The 16,888-nt window shown below is 37.4% G+C and overlaps 1 protein-coding gene across 1 annotated transcript; it reads left to right on the top strand.

The window, feature by feature from the left end:
• Positions 1-337: 337 nt before the first annotated feature.
• LOC116889886 (vomeronasal type-1 receptor 4-like) lies at positions 338-1,270 on the top strand. Its single transcript, XM_032890708.1, has one exon. The coding sequence runs from the start codon at positions 347-349 to the stop codon at positions 1,268-1,270; it is 924 nt and encodes a 307-aa protein (XP_032746599.1). The 5' UTR covers positions 338-346.
• The last annotated feature ends 15,618 nt before the right edge of the window (positions 1,271-16,888 follow it).

The raw sequence follows: 16,888 nt of genomic DNA, 5'->3' as shown, positions 1-16,888 counted from the left end.
TCCTGAGTGCTGCACATTCCAGGAAACTTGATGTACCTCATTTTATCAATATGAGCTTTCTGAGATATTGAATAATCCTACATTTAACAAGCATGCAAAGTAATCACTGTTTTCAAAATTTTGGGGATGGTGGTTTTTTATTGTCATTCTTGTTTTTGTTTGTAATTCAGTCTAGGCTGGCCTTGTACACTTGAGTTTAAAGGATCCTCTATTTCTTCATCCTTTTAGTAACTCCATGAATTAAAGGCGTCCTCAATCACCACAGGCTACAACCAATTACCATTATTCATTAGACCAGAGAAATAAAATGGCTATACTGTAAAAAAAAACTATTCTGACTCACAAAATGGACTTCTGGAAGCTGGCAATCAAAATTACTTTCTTATCACAAACTACAACTGGAATTCTGGGAAATTTTTTCTTTATTTTCTCCTATTTAGCCCTTTACTACAGACAATGCACATTAAAGCCCACAGATTTGATTCTGATGAACCTAATGGCAGCCAATGTGATCATAATTCTCTCTATAGGTGTGCCCCAAACAATGGCAATTTGGGGATTGAAGGAGTTTTTTAATCCTTTAGAATGTGAGCTTGTATTGTACCTTCAGGGATGTGCACGAGGTGTGTCCATTTGCACCATCTGCCTTTTGAGTGTTTTCCAAACTCTGACCATCAGTCCCAAGAAATCTTTTTGGAAGTACTATAAAGTGAAAGCTGCCAAGTACATTGGCTGTTGCGTTTCCTTCCCCTGGGTCTTGAATGTGTTAATTAATTCCATTTCATTTCTGTATGCATTTATCAAAAAGAATAACAAAAATGTGACAAGAATTCGAGATTTTGGGTACTGTATTCTTATAGGGAGTGATGACATCACTGATTCACTTTATGCAGCAATGGTGGTGTGCCCTGAAGTCTTCTTTTCTGTGCTCATTGCCTTGGCAAGTGTCTCCAAGATTGTCATTCTGTACAGACACAAGAAGAGGATTCAACACATCCGTAGTACTCGTGGATCCAGCCAAATGTCCCCAGAGTCTAGAGCCACTCAAAACATCCTCACAATGGTGTCTACTTTCCTGGCCTTTTGTACTCTCACCTCCATCTTAAGAGGCTGTATTGCTCTTTTTCATAGTCACAATTGGTGGCTGATGAACATCAATCACCTCACTTCTCTGTGTTTTCCCACTTTTGCACCCTTTGTTCTCCTGAGTCACAACTCTATTGTATCTAGATTCAGTTTGGTCTGGATAAGAAAAAAGAATGTCTCATAATTTCCATATTGTCCAAATGCTTACTCACTCTTCACCCTAATAGGTCAATAAAGAATGTTAAAAGAGTTGAGCCCTTTCTTTCTAAAATTGGTCAAATGTGGTCAAAGTGTATTCACTTGTACCACCTACTCCTTGAGTATCTTCTAATCAATGGCTATCAGTACCCTTAAATCCTTTTAGGAGTATCATAAAGACAAACCTGTAAGAACACTAATTGTTTAATTTCCCTCCTCTCAGTCTTGCACATGTAGATCAATTTCATTTTCTTTGTGTACACATTTATCAAAAGGAATAGCAAATCATGTTACAAGAACATGAGCTTTTGAATAGTGTTCCCTTATAGGTACTGATGACATGAGTTGACTCATTCTGTACTATATTTAGCTCATTGTACTCTTCAAGTTTCAGATACTACAGATTTTCAGTTTTATAGTTTTATAGTACAGATGATGTGCGTAGAAGTAAACCAACTGTCTATAAAACTGCCCTTCTTGTGGCTTTCATACTATCAAATATTCTTAATTACCTAACTGCTGCACAGACATCTGGTGGACACTACATTATAACTGCAATGCCAGCCAAAACCATCATTGGCCATAAATTCGTGTGGTCCTTATCTCAGGATAGCTATCCTAGCCTACACCAGTACTAGAAAACGGTTTGAGTGATAATTCTCAGGACAATTATTTGTACTTTCTCCAGAAGCAGTACTATCTGGTTGTTCTTAATCTTATAGCAACAGTCCTCCACAAATTCTGGAAAGATAGCATCAACCCTAGTCATCCACTGAAAAATGTCAATTTATATCTTTCATCCTGTGACAAAACTGATGGAAAATTAGTGATTTTTTTGAAGTGTCTTGCCTTTGTTTGTTAGTATACTTTTCTTTTTTGCCCTGTTATTAAACATATATTTTTCTCATACAAAATAATCTGAATACAGCTTCTTCTTTCTCTCTACTTATTCCAGTTTTTCCCTACCTCTTTTTCCATCTGGATTCACTACCTTTCTATCTCTCATTAGAAATGAACAGGCTTCTGTGAGAAACTACAAAGCATAGCAACACAAAATAAGGTAATATAAAACAAAACCTATCATAATGAAGTCAGACAGGATAAGCTAGCACAGAAACAAAAGGTCCTCAAGAGAAGGTACAAGAATCAAAGCCATATTTCCACATTCACGAGTCCCACTAAATGTATTAAAGTAAAGTTATAGTATATATGTGGAGGACCTTCACCAGAATAAGTAGGCCCTGCGATTGTTGATTCAGTCTCAGTGAATTCATCTGAGCTTTTTTTAAAATTTTTTAATTTTTTGAATGAATAAATAAATTTTATTGGATTTTTAAAATATTTCTTATTAGATATATTTCTTTACTTACATTTCAAACATTTTTCCCCTTCTCGGTTTCCTGTCCATAAGTCCTCATTCCCTCCTCTCCACCTCCCCAATACAGGTACTCCCCCTATACATCCCCTTATTGCCCCCCCATACTCCCCTGCACTGGGGGTCCAACCTTGGCAGAACCAAGGGCTTCCCCTTCCCCTCTTGCCCCTACATGCCTATTCTCTGCTACACATGCAGTTGGAGCCCTGGGTCAGTCCATGTATAGTCTTTCAGTAGTGGTTTAGTCTCTGGAAGCTCTGGTTGGTTGGCATTGTTGCTTTCATGGGGTTGCAAGCTCCTTCAACTTTTTCAATACTTCCTCTGATTCCCCCTAACGGTGTCCCATTCTCAGTTTGGTGGTTGGCTGCTAGCATTGACCTCTGTATTGGACATGCTCAGGAAACATTGTCTCCTGATATCCTCTGTCTCCTCCATCTCCCTCTTCTTGCAGTCTCTTCTGTTGGGATTCCTGACCTTTGAGCAGAGAGATTTGAAAGAGAAATCTCATATACAACTGAATATTGTAAGTCACTCTCTCTCTCTCTCCCTCTCTCCCTCTCTCCCTGTCACCCTCTCTCTGTTTCTCTCTCTGTCTCTCTCTGTCTCTCTCTCTCTCTGTTTCTGTGTGTGTGTGTGTGTGTGCGCGCGCGCGTGCGTGCTTGTATATGTGCATGTGTGTCTACTGTCTGGCCACAGTTCTCTAAATTTGTTCCCATCTACATCAAGATGAATCCTCTCTGATCATGGGGAAATAAGGCACTGATCTATGAGTATAGCAGAAACCATTAGGTGCCACTTTTATTCCTGAAGATCAATATTATTTGAAATCACCCTAGGTCCCTGGATTATGCAGACTCTGGGTTTTGGTCTATCATGCAATATCAGGTATAGATTCTAAATCATGGGGTTAGATTTCAAATCAACAACTTACACCTACAAGGTTTGTATTACCATTGCCCTAGCACATTTTGCAGATAAATAGATCATAGATTTTGTGCCAGGGTTGATCTTTACTTTTCTCTCTTTTTTTTTTTACCCTACAGAATAACTTTTGGTGTCATACACACCACTTTGACCTCTCAATATTCAGTGATTCAGTGATGTGTGTGTGTGTGTGTGTGTGTGTGTGTGTGTGTGTGTGTGTGTGTGTGTGTGTGTGTGTGTGTGTGTGTGTGTGTGTGTGTGTGTGTGTGTTGGCTACAGCACTGGGTTCTTTTGTCCTTTTGTGGAGAGTAATCTATTGCCTCACAATGACCTTGGATATTTGATTTCCATGCGGTGGTTTGGCCAACTGCTCAATTGGATGAAACCCAGTAAGAGAACTGGGTATTTTGTTTGGGGCATGGAATAGATAGTTGGATTTCCTTCTTCCTTATTATTTGCAGGCTTCATTAAGTTTGCATTTGGATATAGCAAGTTTCCACTGAATTACATTTCCATAGTAGTCATCAAAGTGCCTTCAATTCTAGCTGTCTCTCCTTTCATTTCCTCCTTCAAAGCCATCTCCCCACCTACTACCCAACTGATCCTCCTATTCATGTCTTTTCCCTTTCCCTGGATCCTGTCCACCCATTAACCCTATTCTATTTCATTTTTCCAAGGATGATAGCCTTTCCTACTTCTTTCCTCTATTCCCAACCCCTCTGTTTTTATGGATCATAGCTTAGAAATTATTTACTTACAACTCATACCCAGGTACATGTTAATATGTACCAGATTTATCCTTTTTGGTCTGAGTTACCTCATTTGGGATATTTTCTATTTCACCATTTGCCTGAAAATTTCATGATCTCCTTGTTCAAGAGTTGAGTGTTACTCTTTTGTGCATATATATGACATTTTCTTCATCACATTCCTGTTGAGGGACATTTAAGTTATTTTTCTGACTATTATGGATAGAGTATCAATGAACATATTTTATCAAGTGTCTCTGTGTTAGGATGAAGCATTCTTTGGCAATATGCCCTAGATTCATATAGCCGGATCTTGAGGTAAATTGATTCACTGAGGTATATTTGTCATTGATACCAATCTCAATTTAATTTTCATTTTTATATAGCAGAACTACTAAATCTAGTGAGTTAATTTTGTGTCTATCTATTGGAAGATAATTTTATCAGTTATACGAATGCCTGGTAATATTTTAGGGAAGTTCTTTTGCTTATTATTATGTTTTCTGAAAATAACAGTATTTTGATTTTTTCCTTTTAAATTGTACCCCCTTAATTTCTGTCAGTTGTCTTATTGCTGAAGCTGAGCATGAGCAGTAATAGATATGCCAAGTATAAACATCCTTGCTTTGTTCCTGATTTTCATGGGCTTGCTTTGTGGTTTTTTTTCATTTATGTTAATGTTATTATGATCTTACTGTTCAGTGCCTTTGATATACTTTTTTACAATCCTTGTATCTTAATCCTTCCAGGATTTTTATTTTACTATCAAAGGGTTTTGAATTTTGTCAAAGGCCTTTCCTGCTTCTAATGAGATGACCATGTGTTTTCTATATCCTTTCATTTGTTGATATGGTGGATTAAATTTATTGATTTTGACATAATAAGCCTTACCTGCATCTATGGAATGGAACCAAATTGATCAAGGTGATCATCCTTTTGGTATTTAAAACATTTTATAGGGAATCTTTGTATCTACGCTATAAGGGAAACTGCTTTGTAATTCTCTTTCTTTGCTAGGTCTTTGTAACATCTAGATATCAGGGTAGTTGGCTGTATAAAATAAACTGAGCAATATTCATTTTCTTTTATTCATTTGACTAATTGAGGATTATTGTTATTAACTATTCTTTTGAAGCCTGGTAGAATTCTGTGATAAAATTGTCTGTTTTGTTGTTGTTGTTGTTGTTGTTGTTGTTGTTGTTGTTGTTGTTTCTTTGTTTGTAAGGTTGGGAGACATTTAAATTCTGCTTATATTTCATTATGGTTTATTGATGTGTTGCTGTGTTTGTTTTGTTGTTTGTCTTTTGGATTTTTGTTTTTTGATCTCATCCTGATTTAAATTTAGTAAGTGGTATATATTGAGAAAATTATCCATTTTTTTTAGATTCTCCCACTAGGTACAGTGCATGTTTCCAAATTATGTCCTTATGATTCTCTGGATCACTCAAACTCTATTATGTCTCCCTTGTAATTTCTAATTTTGTTAATATGGATATTCTCTTTTTGTTCGTTGGATAAGGTTTTGTGAATTTATTGATTTTTTAAAATATTTATTTTAGTTAAATGAGTACACTTTTGTATCTTCAAACACACTAAAAGAGTGTATCAGATCCAAATATAGACAGTGGTGAGCCACCAGAAAGTGGCTAGGAATTGAACGCAGGACCTCTGGAAGAGCAATCAGTGCTCTTAACAACTGAGCCATCTCTCCAGTACTTATTGGTTTTTCTTAAGGAATCAAGGAATCAACACACTTTGTTTATTGATTTTTTTTTCTTGTGTCGTTGTTTTGGGTTTTTGTTGTTGTTGTTGTTGTTGTTGTTGTTATTTATATTTTATTGTTTCAGCCCTGAAGTTCATTATTTCTTGCTGTCTAGTCCTTTTGAGTATGATTGTTTTACTTTTTATTTTATTTTATTTTTAGATTTTCATATGTGCAGTCTGGTAGGCTACTGTTCTCTACTTCTGGTGAAATAAGTTGATTCAAGGCATATTAAATTGCAGATTTATTGGGAAGCTGCACTTTGGTTAGTTCACTGGATGCAAAAGTTTAGGTAAGGGGAGTCACCAGCTAAAGAGAGAAAGATAAAGGGGAGTCACCACATGGAGAGAGAAAGATAGAAAGAGAAAAAGAATAAAAGAAAAAAGGTACACAGTAGCAGAAAGAGGAGAAAAGGAGAGTAAAGGAACTAGAGACCTGGATTATGCAGTTAAGACCTCTTGGGGAAATGTCAGCCCACCCCTTGGGCTAGAATGTCCAAAGTTAGACTCAGGCTATACCAAGTAGGGACTGAGGGATACTGAGAGATCCTTGCTTAGAGGTGTAAAATATGGAACTCGTTCACTTCTACCCCATCTCTAGCCCTTTGTGGACTATGAATGCATTAATTATCCATGACAAATCCTGCTGACACTGGGACCCAGTTGAGATTTAACTGATTACCAAGATGCACTTCTTAGTTATAGTAGCTTTTTAAAGACTAGAACCAAGAATTGTATGTGAATTTAAAACTATCTTCTGGAGACATTTGTTGCTGGTCTGCCATAATTAATAAATAGGTGAAGCCATAACTTCAATTTCTTTATCCCAAATTCAAATAAGCAAGCAGTTATGTGTCATTCATGTTTTATGGTCACTTTTCTCCTGTCAGCATGATGGGAAATTTAAAATGAGCAGGCTCATTTCTCACTATCATCTCTGAAATATGTGATTTCTATAAAAATATGACTTGCACATGAATAAAGCCTATTTAATCCTAAACTAAGATCAAATCCCAGCCTGGAGACTGGAGTTGTGTATAAAAGTCCATTAATATCTGTTGAATTGTAAGTGTTAGCTGCTGGAAGGGTCAATTTTCTTTAAGAATTGCCTGCGGCCATACTCCAGTAAAAGACCAAGAATGCCTGTATTACACATATTGGTATTGATGAAAGAGCTAGGGATGACACAAGGTCAAGTAGGAAGAAATGCAGGATGATTAAGAGGGAAGGAGGTTAAATATGATTAAAATACACGGTATAGATTCTCAAGGAAAGAATAAAAACGTAAAAATGAACTTTTTAAATGCTTCATCCAGAAATAGGAGACAAAAACTCTAAGCTCGATTTCTAGTAGGACTAAAAATCAAGTTAGATCAGCCTTGCTCATGATCTCAGTACTGCCCTTATCTTTCCAAGACAAGATAGGCTAAAGGTTAGAGAGAATACCCAGCAGTTAAGGTCACATATTGCTCTTGTAGAACACAAGGTCACTTCTAAACACTTTGAACAGATAATTCGTAACTGCCTTAATTTTCAACTCCAAGAGATCAGAGGTCAACTTGTAGGCATTGCAAGTATTTATTCTATACACACGCACACACATACAGACACACACACACACACACACACACACACACACACACACATATATCACTGAATCACTGAATATTGAGAGGTCAAAGTGGTGTGTATGACACCAAAAGTTATTCTGTAGGGTAAAAAAAAAAAGAGAAAAGTAAAGATCAACCCTGGCACAAAATCTATGATCTATTTATCTGCAAAATGTGCTAGGGCAATGGTAATACAAACCTTGTAGGTGTAAGTTGTTGATTTGAAATCTAACCCCATGATTTAGAATCTATACCTGATATTGCATGATAGACCAAAACCCAGAGTCTGCATAATCCAGGGACCTAGGGTGATTTCAAATAATATTGATCTTCAGGAATAAAAGTGGCACCTAATGGTTTCTGCTATACTCATAGATCAGTGCCTTATTTCCCCATGATCAGAGAGGATTCATCTTGATGTAGATGGGAACAAATTTAGAGAACTGTGGCCAGACAGTAGACACACATGCACATACACAAGCGCGTGCGTGCGCGCACACAGAAACAGAGAGAGAGACAGAGAGAGAAACAGAGAGAGGGTGACAGGGAGAGAGGGAGAGAGGGAGAGAGAGAGACTTACAATATTCAGTTGTATATGAGATTTCCTTTCAAATCTCTCTGCTCAAAGGTCAGGAATCCCAACAGAAGAGACTGCAAGAAGAGGGAGATGGAGGAGACAGAGGATATCAGGAGACAATGGCATGTCCAATACAGAGGTACCTCATGGTACCTTCCTAAGAATTGACCATATAATCGGTCACAAAACAGACCTCAACAGATAAAAGAAGATTAAAATAATCCCATGCATCCATTCAGATCACTACAGAGTAACCTGGTCTTCAATAAAAACAATAATGACAGAAAGCCAACATATACATGGAAGCTGAAAAATACTCTACTCAATGATAACTTGGCCAAGGAAGAGATAAAGAGATTAAAGATTTTTGGAATATAATGAAAATTAAAGCAGAACATACCCAAACTTGTGGGACGCAATGAAAGCAGTGCTAAGAGGAAAACTAAGCTCTGTGTACCTCCAAAAAGAAATTGGCGAGAACATATACTAGCAGGTTGACAGCATACCTAAAAGCTCTAGAACAAAAAGAAGCAAATGCACCCAAGAGGAGTAGAAAGCAGGAAATAATCAAACTCAGGGCTAAAATCAAACAAGTAGAAAGAAAAAGGACTATACAAAGAATCAACACAACCAGGTGCTGGTTCTTTGAGAAAACTGACAAGATAGATAAACCCTTAGCCAGAATAAACAGAGAGCACAGAGAATGTATCCAATAAAATAAGAAATGAAGAGGGAGACATAACAACAGAATCTGAAGAAATTCACAAAATCATCAGATTGCACTACAAAACCATATATTCAACGAAACTGAAAAATCTGGATGAAATGAACAATTGTCTAGACATATACCATGTACCAGAGCTAAATTGGGATAAGATAAACTATCTAGACTGTCCCAAAACTCCTAAAGAATTAGAAGGGGTTATTAAAAGTGTCCCAACCAAAAATGGCAAAGGACTAGATGGGTTTAGTACAGAATTCTACCAGACATTCATAGAAGACCTCATATCCATACTGTCCAACCTATTCCACAAAATAGAAACAGAAGGAGCACCACTCAATTCCTTCTACAAAGCCACAGTTACACTTATACTTATAAAAAGACCTAAGAAAGAAAGAAAAAATTAGACCAATTTCCCTTTTCAATATCGACTCAACAATACTCAATAAAATTCTCACAAACCAAATCCAAGAAAACATCAAAATTATTATCCAGCATAGTCAAGTAGGCTTCATTCCAGAGATTCAATGATGGTTCAATATATGGAAATCCTTCAACGTAATCCATCATGTAAACAAACTCAAAGAAAAAATATATGATCATCTCATTAGATTCTAAGAAAGCATTGGACAAAATTCAACATGCCTTCATGTTAAAAGTCTTGGAAAGATCAGGACTTAACATACCTAAATATAGTAAAACAATATTCAGCAAATAGTAACCAACATCAAATTAAATGAAGAAAAATTTGAAGAAGTCTCAGGAAAATCATGAATTAGGCAAGGCTCCCTACTCTCTCCCTATTTATTCAATATAGTACTAGAAATCCTAGGCAGAGAAATCAGACAACAAAATGTGGTCACAGGGATACAAGTGGGAAAAGAAGTAGACAAAATGTCACTATTTGCAGATGATATGATAGTATACTTAAGTGACTCCAAAAGTTTCACCAGAGAACTATTAATCCTGATAAACAACTTCAGCATAGTGGCTCAATATAAAATTACCTCAAACAAATCAATAGCCTTCTTTTACTCAAAGGATAAAGAGGCTGAGAAAGTAATTAGAGAAATGACACACTTCCCAATCATCTCAAACAACATAAAAGACCTGGGTGTGACGCTATCCAGTCAAGTGAAAGATCTGTATGACAAGAACTTCAAGCCTCTAGAGAAAGAAATTGAAGATCTTAGAAGATGTAATGACCTCCAATGCTTATGGATTGGCAGGATTAAGATAGTAAAAATGGATATTTTGCCAAAAAACTATCTGATCTACAGATTCAATACAATTACCATCAAAATTCGAACTCAATTCTTCATAAACTTAGAAAGTGCAATTTGGAAATTCATTTGTGATAACAAAAAACCCAGGATAACGAAAACTATCCTTAAAAATAAAGGAACTTCTTGGGGAATTACCATCCCTGATCTTATGCAGTATTACAAAGCAATAGTGATTTTAAAAAATGCATAGTATTGATACAGAGACAGGCAGGTAGAACAGTGGAATAAAATTAAAGACCCAGGAGTGAAGCCACACACCAAAAGTCACTTGATCTTTGACAAAGGAGCTAAAATCATTCAGTGGAAAAAAGATGGTATTTTCAACAAGTGGTGCTGGTTCAACTGGAGTTTGGCATGTAGAAGAATGCAAATCGCCCCACTCTTATCACCTTGTGCATAGCATAAGTCCAAGTGAACCAAGGACCTCCACATAAAACAATATACACACAAACTCATAGAAGAAAAAGTCTTACCTTAGAACAAATAGGCACTGGGGAAATTTTCCTGAACCAAACACCAATGGCTTAAGCTCTAAGGTCAAGAATAGACAAATGGGAGCTGATAAAAATGCAAAGCTTCTGTAAGGCAAAGGAAAATGTCTTAAGGATAAAACAGTAATGAACACATTAGTAAAATATCTTTACCAACCCTATATTGGATAGGGGGCTAATATCCAATATATAAAAACTCAAGAACATCTCCTCCAGAGAGCCAAATAATCCTATTTAAAAATGGGTTACAGAGCTAAATAAAGAAATCTCAGCTGAGAAATATCTAAAGAAATGTTCAACATCCTTAGTCATCATGGAAATGCAAATCAAAACAAACCTGAGATTCCACCTCAAGCCTGTCAGAATGGCTAAGAACAGAAATTCAGGTAAGAGACAGATGCTGGCAAGGATGTGGAGAAAGAGGAACACACCTCCATTGTTGGTGACATTGCAAGATGGTACAACCAGTCTGGAAATGAGTTGGGAGATTCGTCAGAAAATTGGACATTGCATTACCTGAGGATCCAGCTATACCACTATTGGCATATACCCAAATGATCCTCCAACATACAGCAGAGACACATGCTCCACTATGTTCAAAGCAGTCTTATTTATAATAGTCAGAAGCTGGAATGAACCCAAATGCCCTTCAACAGAAGAATTGATACAGAAAATGTGGTACATCTACACAATGGAGTACTACTCAGCTATCATAAACAATGACTTAATGAAATTCATAGTCAAATAAATGGAACAAAAAAAATATCCTGAGTGAGGTAACCCAATCACAAAAAAAAAAAAATCACACATGGTCTTCACTCATTGATAAGTGGATATTAGCCCAAAAGCTGATACAATAAACAGACCACATGAACCTCAAGAAGAAGAAGCACCAAAGAGTGGATGCTTCAGTTCTCCTTAAAAGGGGTAACAACAATTTTCATAAGAGGAGATATGGAGATAAAGTTCGGAGCAGAGACTGAAGGAATGGCAATTTCAGAGCTTGCCCCACCTGGGGATACAGCCTATCTATACACAGCCATGAAAACTAGACAATATTGATGAAGCTAAGAAGTGCATACTGACAGGAGCCTGATATAACTCTCTCCTGAGAAGCTCAGCCAGAGTGTAAAAAACACATAGGCAAATGCTAGCAGTGAACCATTGAACTGTGAACGGCCCCCAATTGGAGGAATTAGAGAAAGGATTGAAGGAGCTGAAGGGGCTTGCAACCCCATAAGAACAACAATACTAACCATCCAGAGCTCCCAGGGACTAAACCACTACCCAAAGACTACAGATGGACAGACCCATGACTCCAGCTTCATATATCGCAGAGGATGGCCCTGTTGGGCACCAATGGGAGAAGCCCTTGGTCCTTCCAAGGCTGGACTGCCCAGTGTAGGGAAATGTTTTGATGGGGAAGCAGGAAGGGGAGTTGTTTGGGATAGGGATTACCCTTATATAAAAGGGAAGGGGGGTGGGATAGGGGACTTATGGATGGGAAACTGGGAAAGGAAATAACATTTGAAATGTAAATAAAAAATATCCAATAAACAAAAGAAAATAAATGAACCACATATTTTTATCCATTCTCCGTTCTCCTATTGAGGGAACGTCTAGGCTGTTTTAAGTTTCTTTCTATAATGAGTTAAGTGGCTATTAACCTAGAATTGTAAGTGCTTTTTGATGTTGTCAGGTATATTCTGGGTGTGTGCCTAAATCTGTTATAGCTGAGTGTTGAGGTAGACTTACTGCAAGTTTTCTGGGAAATTATCATATTGACTTCCAAGTGACTGAACACAAATGCACTATCACCAAAATGATAGTAGTGTTTCTATTGTGGGATATCCTTGCTAGCATTAGCTGTCAATTGTGTTTTTAATTATAGCCATTCTGACAGAAGTAAGATAAAATTGCAAAGTCATTGTTATTTGCATTTTCCAGGTGGCTATGGCTAAGAATCTAACAATATTGAACATTTCTTTAAATGCTTCTTCTGAGATACCTTTGTTGAGAGCTTCTTTGTTTAAATTTGTACCCCATTTTTTAATTGGGTTATCTGTTTTATTGGTATGTAATTACTTGAGTTTTTTATATGTTTTGTATATTAGCTCACTGTTAGATGTAGGGTTGGGAAAAGCCTTTTCTAATTATATGGACAGCCATTTTTTCTTATTGATGGTGTCCTTTGCCTTAAAGATGTTTTGGTTCCATGAGGTCCAATTTATTAATTGATGGCATTAGTGCCCATCCTTTACTCTTCTGTTTAAGAAAATGTTTCCTTTGCCAATAATTCAAGACTTTTCCCCCACATCTCTTCTATCAGATTCAGTATATCTGGTTTATATTGGGGTCTTTGATTTACTTGGACCTGAGTTTTACCCAGGATTGTAATGTAGGCCTATTTGCAATCTTCTACATACTGGCATTTAGTTAGACCAGCAATATTTGTTAAAGATGCCACCCCCCCGCCCAATTATGTATTTGTTGAGACTTCCTTGAAATTCAGTCACCATTAGGATGGTGATTTAATTTTCAGTCTTTTTTTTTCTTTTTTTTATCTTTATTAACTTGAATATTTCTTATTTACATTTGGGTTGTTATTCCCCTTCCCGGTTTCTGGGCCAAATCCCCCTAACCCCACCCCCTCCCCTTCTATATGGGCTTCCACTCCCCATCCTCCTTCCATTACCGCCCTCCCTCAAACAATCACATTCACTGGGGGTTCAGTCTTGGCAGGACCAAGGGCTTCCTCTTCCACTGGAGCTCTTACTAGGCTATTCATTGCTACCTATGAGGTTGAAGCACAGGGTCAGTCCATGCATAGTCTTTGGGTAGTGGCTTAGTCCCTGGAAGCTCTGGTTGGTTGGCATTGTTGTTAATATGAGGTCTCGAGCCCCTTCAAGCTCTTCCAGACCTTTCTCTGATTCCTTCAACTGGGGTCCTGATCTTAGTTCAGTGGATTGCTGCTGGCATTAGCTTATGTATTTGCTGTATTCTGGGTGTGTCTCTCAGGAGAGATCTGCATCCGGTTCCTATCAGCCTGCACTTCTTTACTTCATCGATCTTATCTATTTTGGTGGATGTATATGTATGTGGGGCAGGCTCAGATTGGGTGTTCCTTCTGCCTCTGTTCTAAACTTTGCCTCCATATTCCCTGCCAAGGGTTTTCTTATTCCCCTTTTAAAGAATTGAGTGAAGCATTCGCATTTTGGTCATCATTCTTGAGTTTCATGTATTCTGTGCATCTAGGGTAATTCAAGCATTTGGGCTAATAGCCACTAATCAATGAGTGAATACCATGTGTGTTTTTCTGTGATTGGGTTACCTCACTCAGGATGATATTTTCCAGTTCCATCCATTTGCCTATGAATTTCATAAGGTCATTGGTTTTTTTTTTTTTTTTTTGGTTCTTTTTTTTTCCAGAGCTGGGGATCGAACCCAGGGCCTTTAGCTTCCCTAGGCAAGCGCTCTACCACTGAGCTAAATCCCCAACCCGGTCATTGTTTTTTATAGCTGAATAATATTCCACTGTGTAGATGTCCCACATTTTCTGTATCCATTCCTCTGTTGAAGGGCATTTGGGTTCTTTCTAGCTTCTGGCTATTATAAATAAGGCTGCTATGAACATAGTGGAGCATGTGTCTTTGTTATATGTTGAGGCATCTTTTGGGTATAGGCCCAAGAGAGGTATAGCAGGGTCCTCAGGTAGTTCAATGTCCAATTTTCTGAGGGACCTAGAGACTGATTTCAAGAATGGTTGTACCAGTTTGCATTCCCACCAGCAATGGAGGAGTGTTCCTCTTGCCCCAAATCCTCGCCAGCATTTGCTGTCAACTGAGTTTTGATCTTAGCCATTCTCACAGGTGTGAGGTGAAATCTCAGGGTTGTTTTGATTTGCATTTCCCTTATGACTAAAGATGTTGAACATTTCTTTAGGTGTTTCTCAGCCATACAGCATTCCTCAACTGTGAATTCTTTGTTTAGCTCTGAACCCCATTTTTAATAGGGTTATTTTTCTCCCTGTTGTCTAACTTCTTGAGTTCTTTGTATATTTTGGATATAAGCCCTCTATCTGTTGTAGGATTGGTAAAGATCTTTTCCCAATCTGTTGGTTGTCATTTTGTCCTAACACCAGTGTCCTTTGCCTTACAGAAGCTTTGCAGTTTTATGAGATCCCATTTGTCGATTCTTGATCTTAGAGCACAAGCCATTTGTGTTTTGTTCAGGAAATTTTCTTCAGTACCCATGTGTTCAAGATGGTTCCCCACCTTTTCTTCTATTAGTTTGAGTGTATCTGGTTTGATGTGGAGGTCCTTGATCCACTTGGACTTAAGCTTTGTACAGATTGATAAGCATGGATCGATCTGCATTCTTCTACATGTTGACCTCCAATTGAATCAGCACCATTTGCTGAAAATGCTATCTTTTTTTCCATTGGATGGTTTTGGATCCTTTGTCAAAAATCAAGTGACCACAGGTGTGTGGGTTCATTTCTGGGTCTTCGATTCTATTCCACTGGTCTATCTGTCTGTTTCTGTACCAATACCATGCAGTTTTTATCACTATTGCTCTGAAATACTGCTTGAGTTCAGGGATAGAGATTCCCCCTGAAGTCCTTTTATTGTTGAGGATAGTTTTAGCTATCCTGGGTTTTTGGTTATTCCAGATGAATTTGCAAATTGTTCTGTCTAACACTGTGAAGAAATGGATTGGTATTTTGATGGGGATTGCATTGAATCTGTAGATTGCTTTTGGTAAAATGGCCATTTTTACTATGTTAATCCTGCCAATCCTTGAGCATGGGAGATCTTTCCATCTTCTGAGATCTTCTTCAATTTCTTTCTTCAGGGGCTTGAAGTTCTTATCATACAGATCTTTTATTTGCTTGGTTAAAGTCACACCGAGGTATTTTATATTATTTGGGATTATTATGAAAGGTGTCGTTTCCCTAATTTCTCTCGCAGCTTGTTTCTCTTTTGTGTAGAGGAAGGCTACTGATTTATTTGAGTTAATTTTATACCCAGCCACTTTGCTGAAGGTGTTTATCAGGATTAGTAGTTCTCTGGTGGAACTTTTGGGATTGCTTAAATATGCTATCATATCATCTGCAAATAGTGATATTTTGACTTCTTCTTTTCCAATCTATATCCATTTGATCTATTTTTGTTGTCTGATTGCTCTGGCTAGAAATTCAAGAACGATATTGAATAAATAGGGAGAGAGTGGGCAGCCTTGTCTAGTCCCTGATTTTAGTAGGCTTGCTTGAAGTTTCTCTCCATTTAGTTTAATGTTAGCTACTGGTTTGCTGTATATGGCTTTTACTATGTTTAGGTATGGTCCTTGAATTCCTATTCTTTCCAGGACTTTTATCATGAAGGGGTGTTGAATTTTGTCAAATGCTTTCTCAGAATCTAATGAAATGATCATGTGGTTTTGTTCTTTCAGTTTGTTTATATAATGGATTACGTTGATGGTTTTCCGTATATTAAACCATCCCTGCATGCCTGGGATGAAGCCTACTTGATCATGGTGAATGATTGTTTTGATGTGCTCTTGGATTCAGTTTGCCAGAATTTTATTGAGTATTTTTGCATCGATATTCATAAGGGAAATTGGTCTGAAGTTCTCTTTGTTTGTTTGGTCTTTGTGTGGTTTAGGTAAAAGAGTAATTGTGGCTTCAAAGAAGGAATTTGGTAGCGCTCCATCTGTTTCAATTTTGTGGAACAGTTTAGATAGTATTTGTATGAGGTCTTCTATGAAGGTCTGATAGAAATCTGCACTGAACCTGTCTGGACATGGGCTCTTTTTGGTTGGGAGACCTTTAATGACTGCTTCTATTTCGTTAGAAGTTATGGGGTTGTTTAAATGGTTTATCTGTTCCTGCTTTAACTTCGGTACCTGGTATCTGTCTAGGAAATTGTCCATTTCTTACAGATTTTCATGTTTTGTTGAATATGGGCTTTTGTAGTAGGACCTGATGATTTTTTGAATTTCTTCTCATTCTGTAGTTATGTCTCTCTTTTCATTTCTTATTTTGTGAATTTGGACACACTCTCTTTGTCCTCTCGTTAGTCTGGCTAAGGGTTTATCTATCTTGTTGACTT

Source organism: Rattus rattus, chromosome 1 (genome assembly GCF_011064425.1).
Source record: "Rattus rattus isolate New Zealand chromosome 1, Rrattus_CSIRO_v1, whole genome shotgun sequence".
Lineage (NCBI taxonomy): Eukaryota > Metazoa > Chordata > Mammalia > Rodentia > Muridae > Rattus > Rattus rattus.
This window is presented reverse-complemented; position numbering and strand designations above follow the sequence as displayed.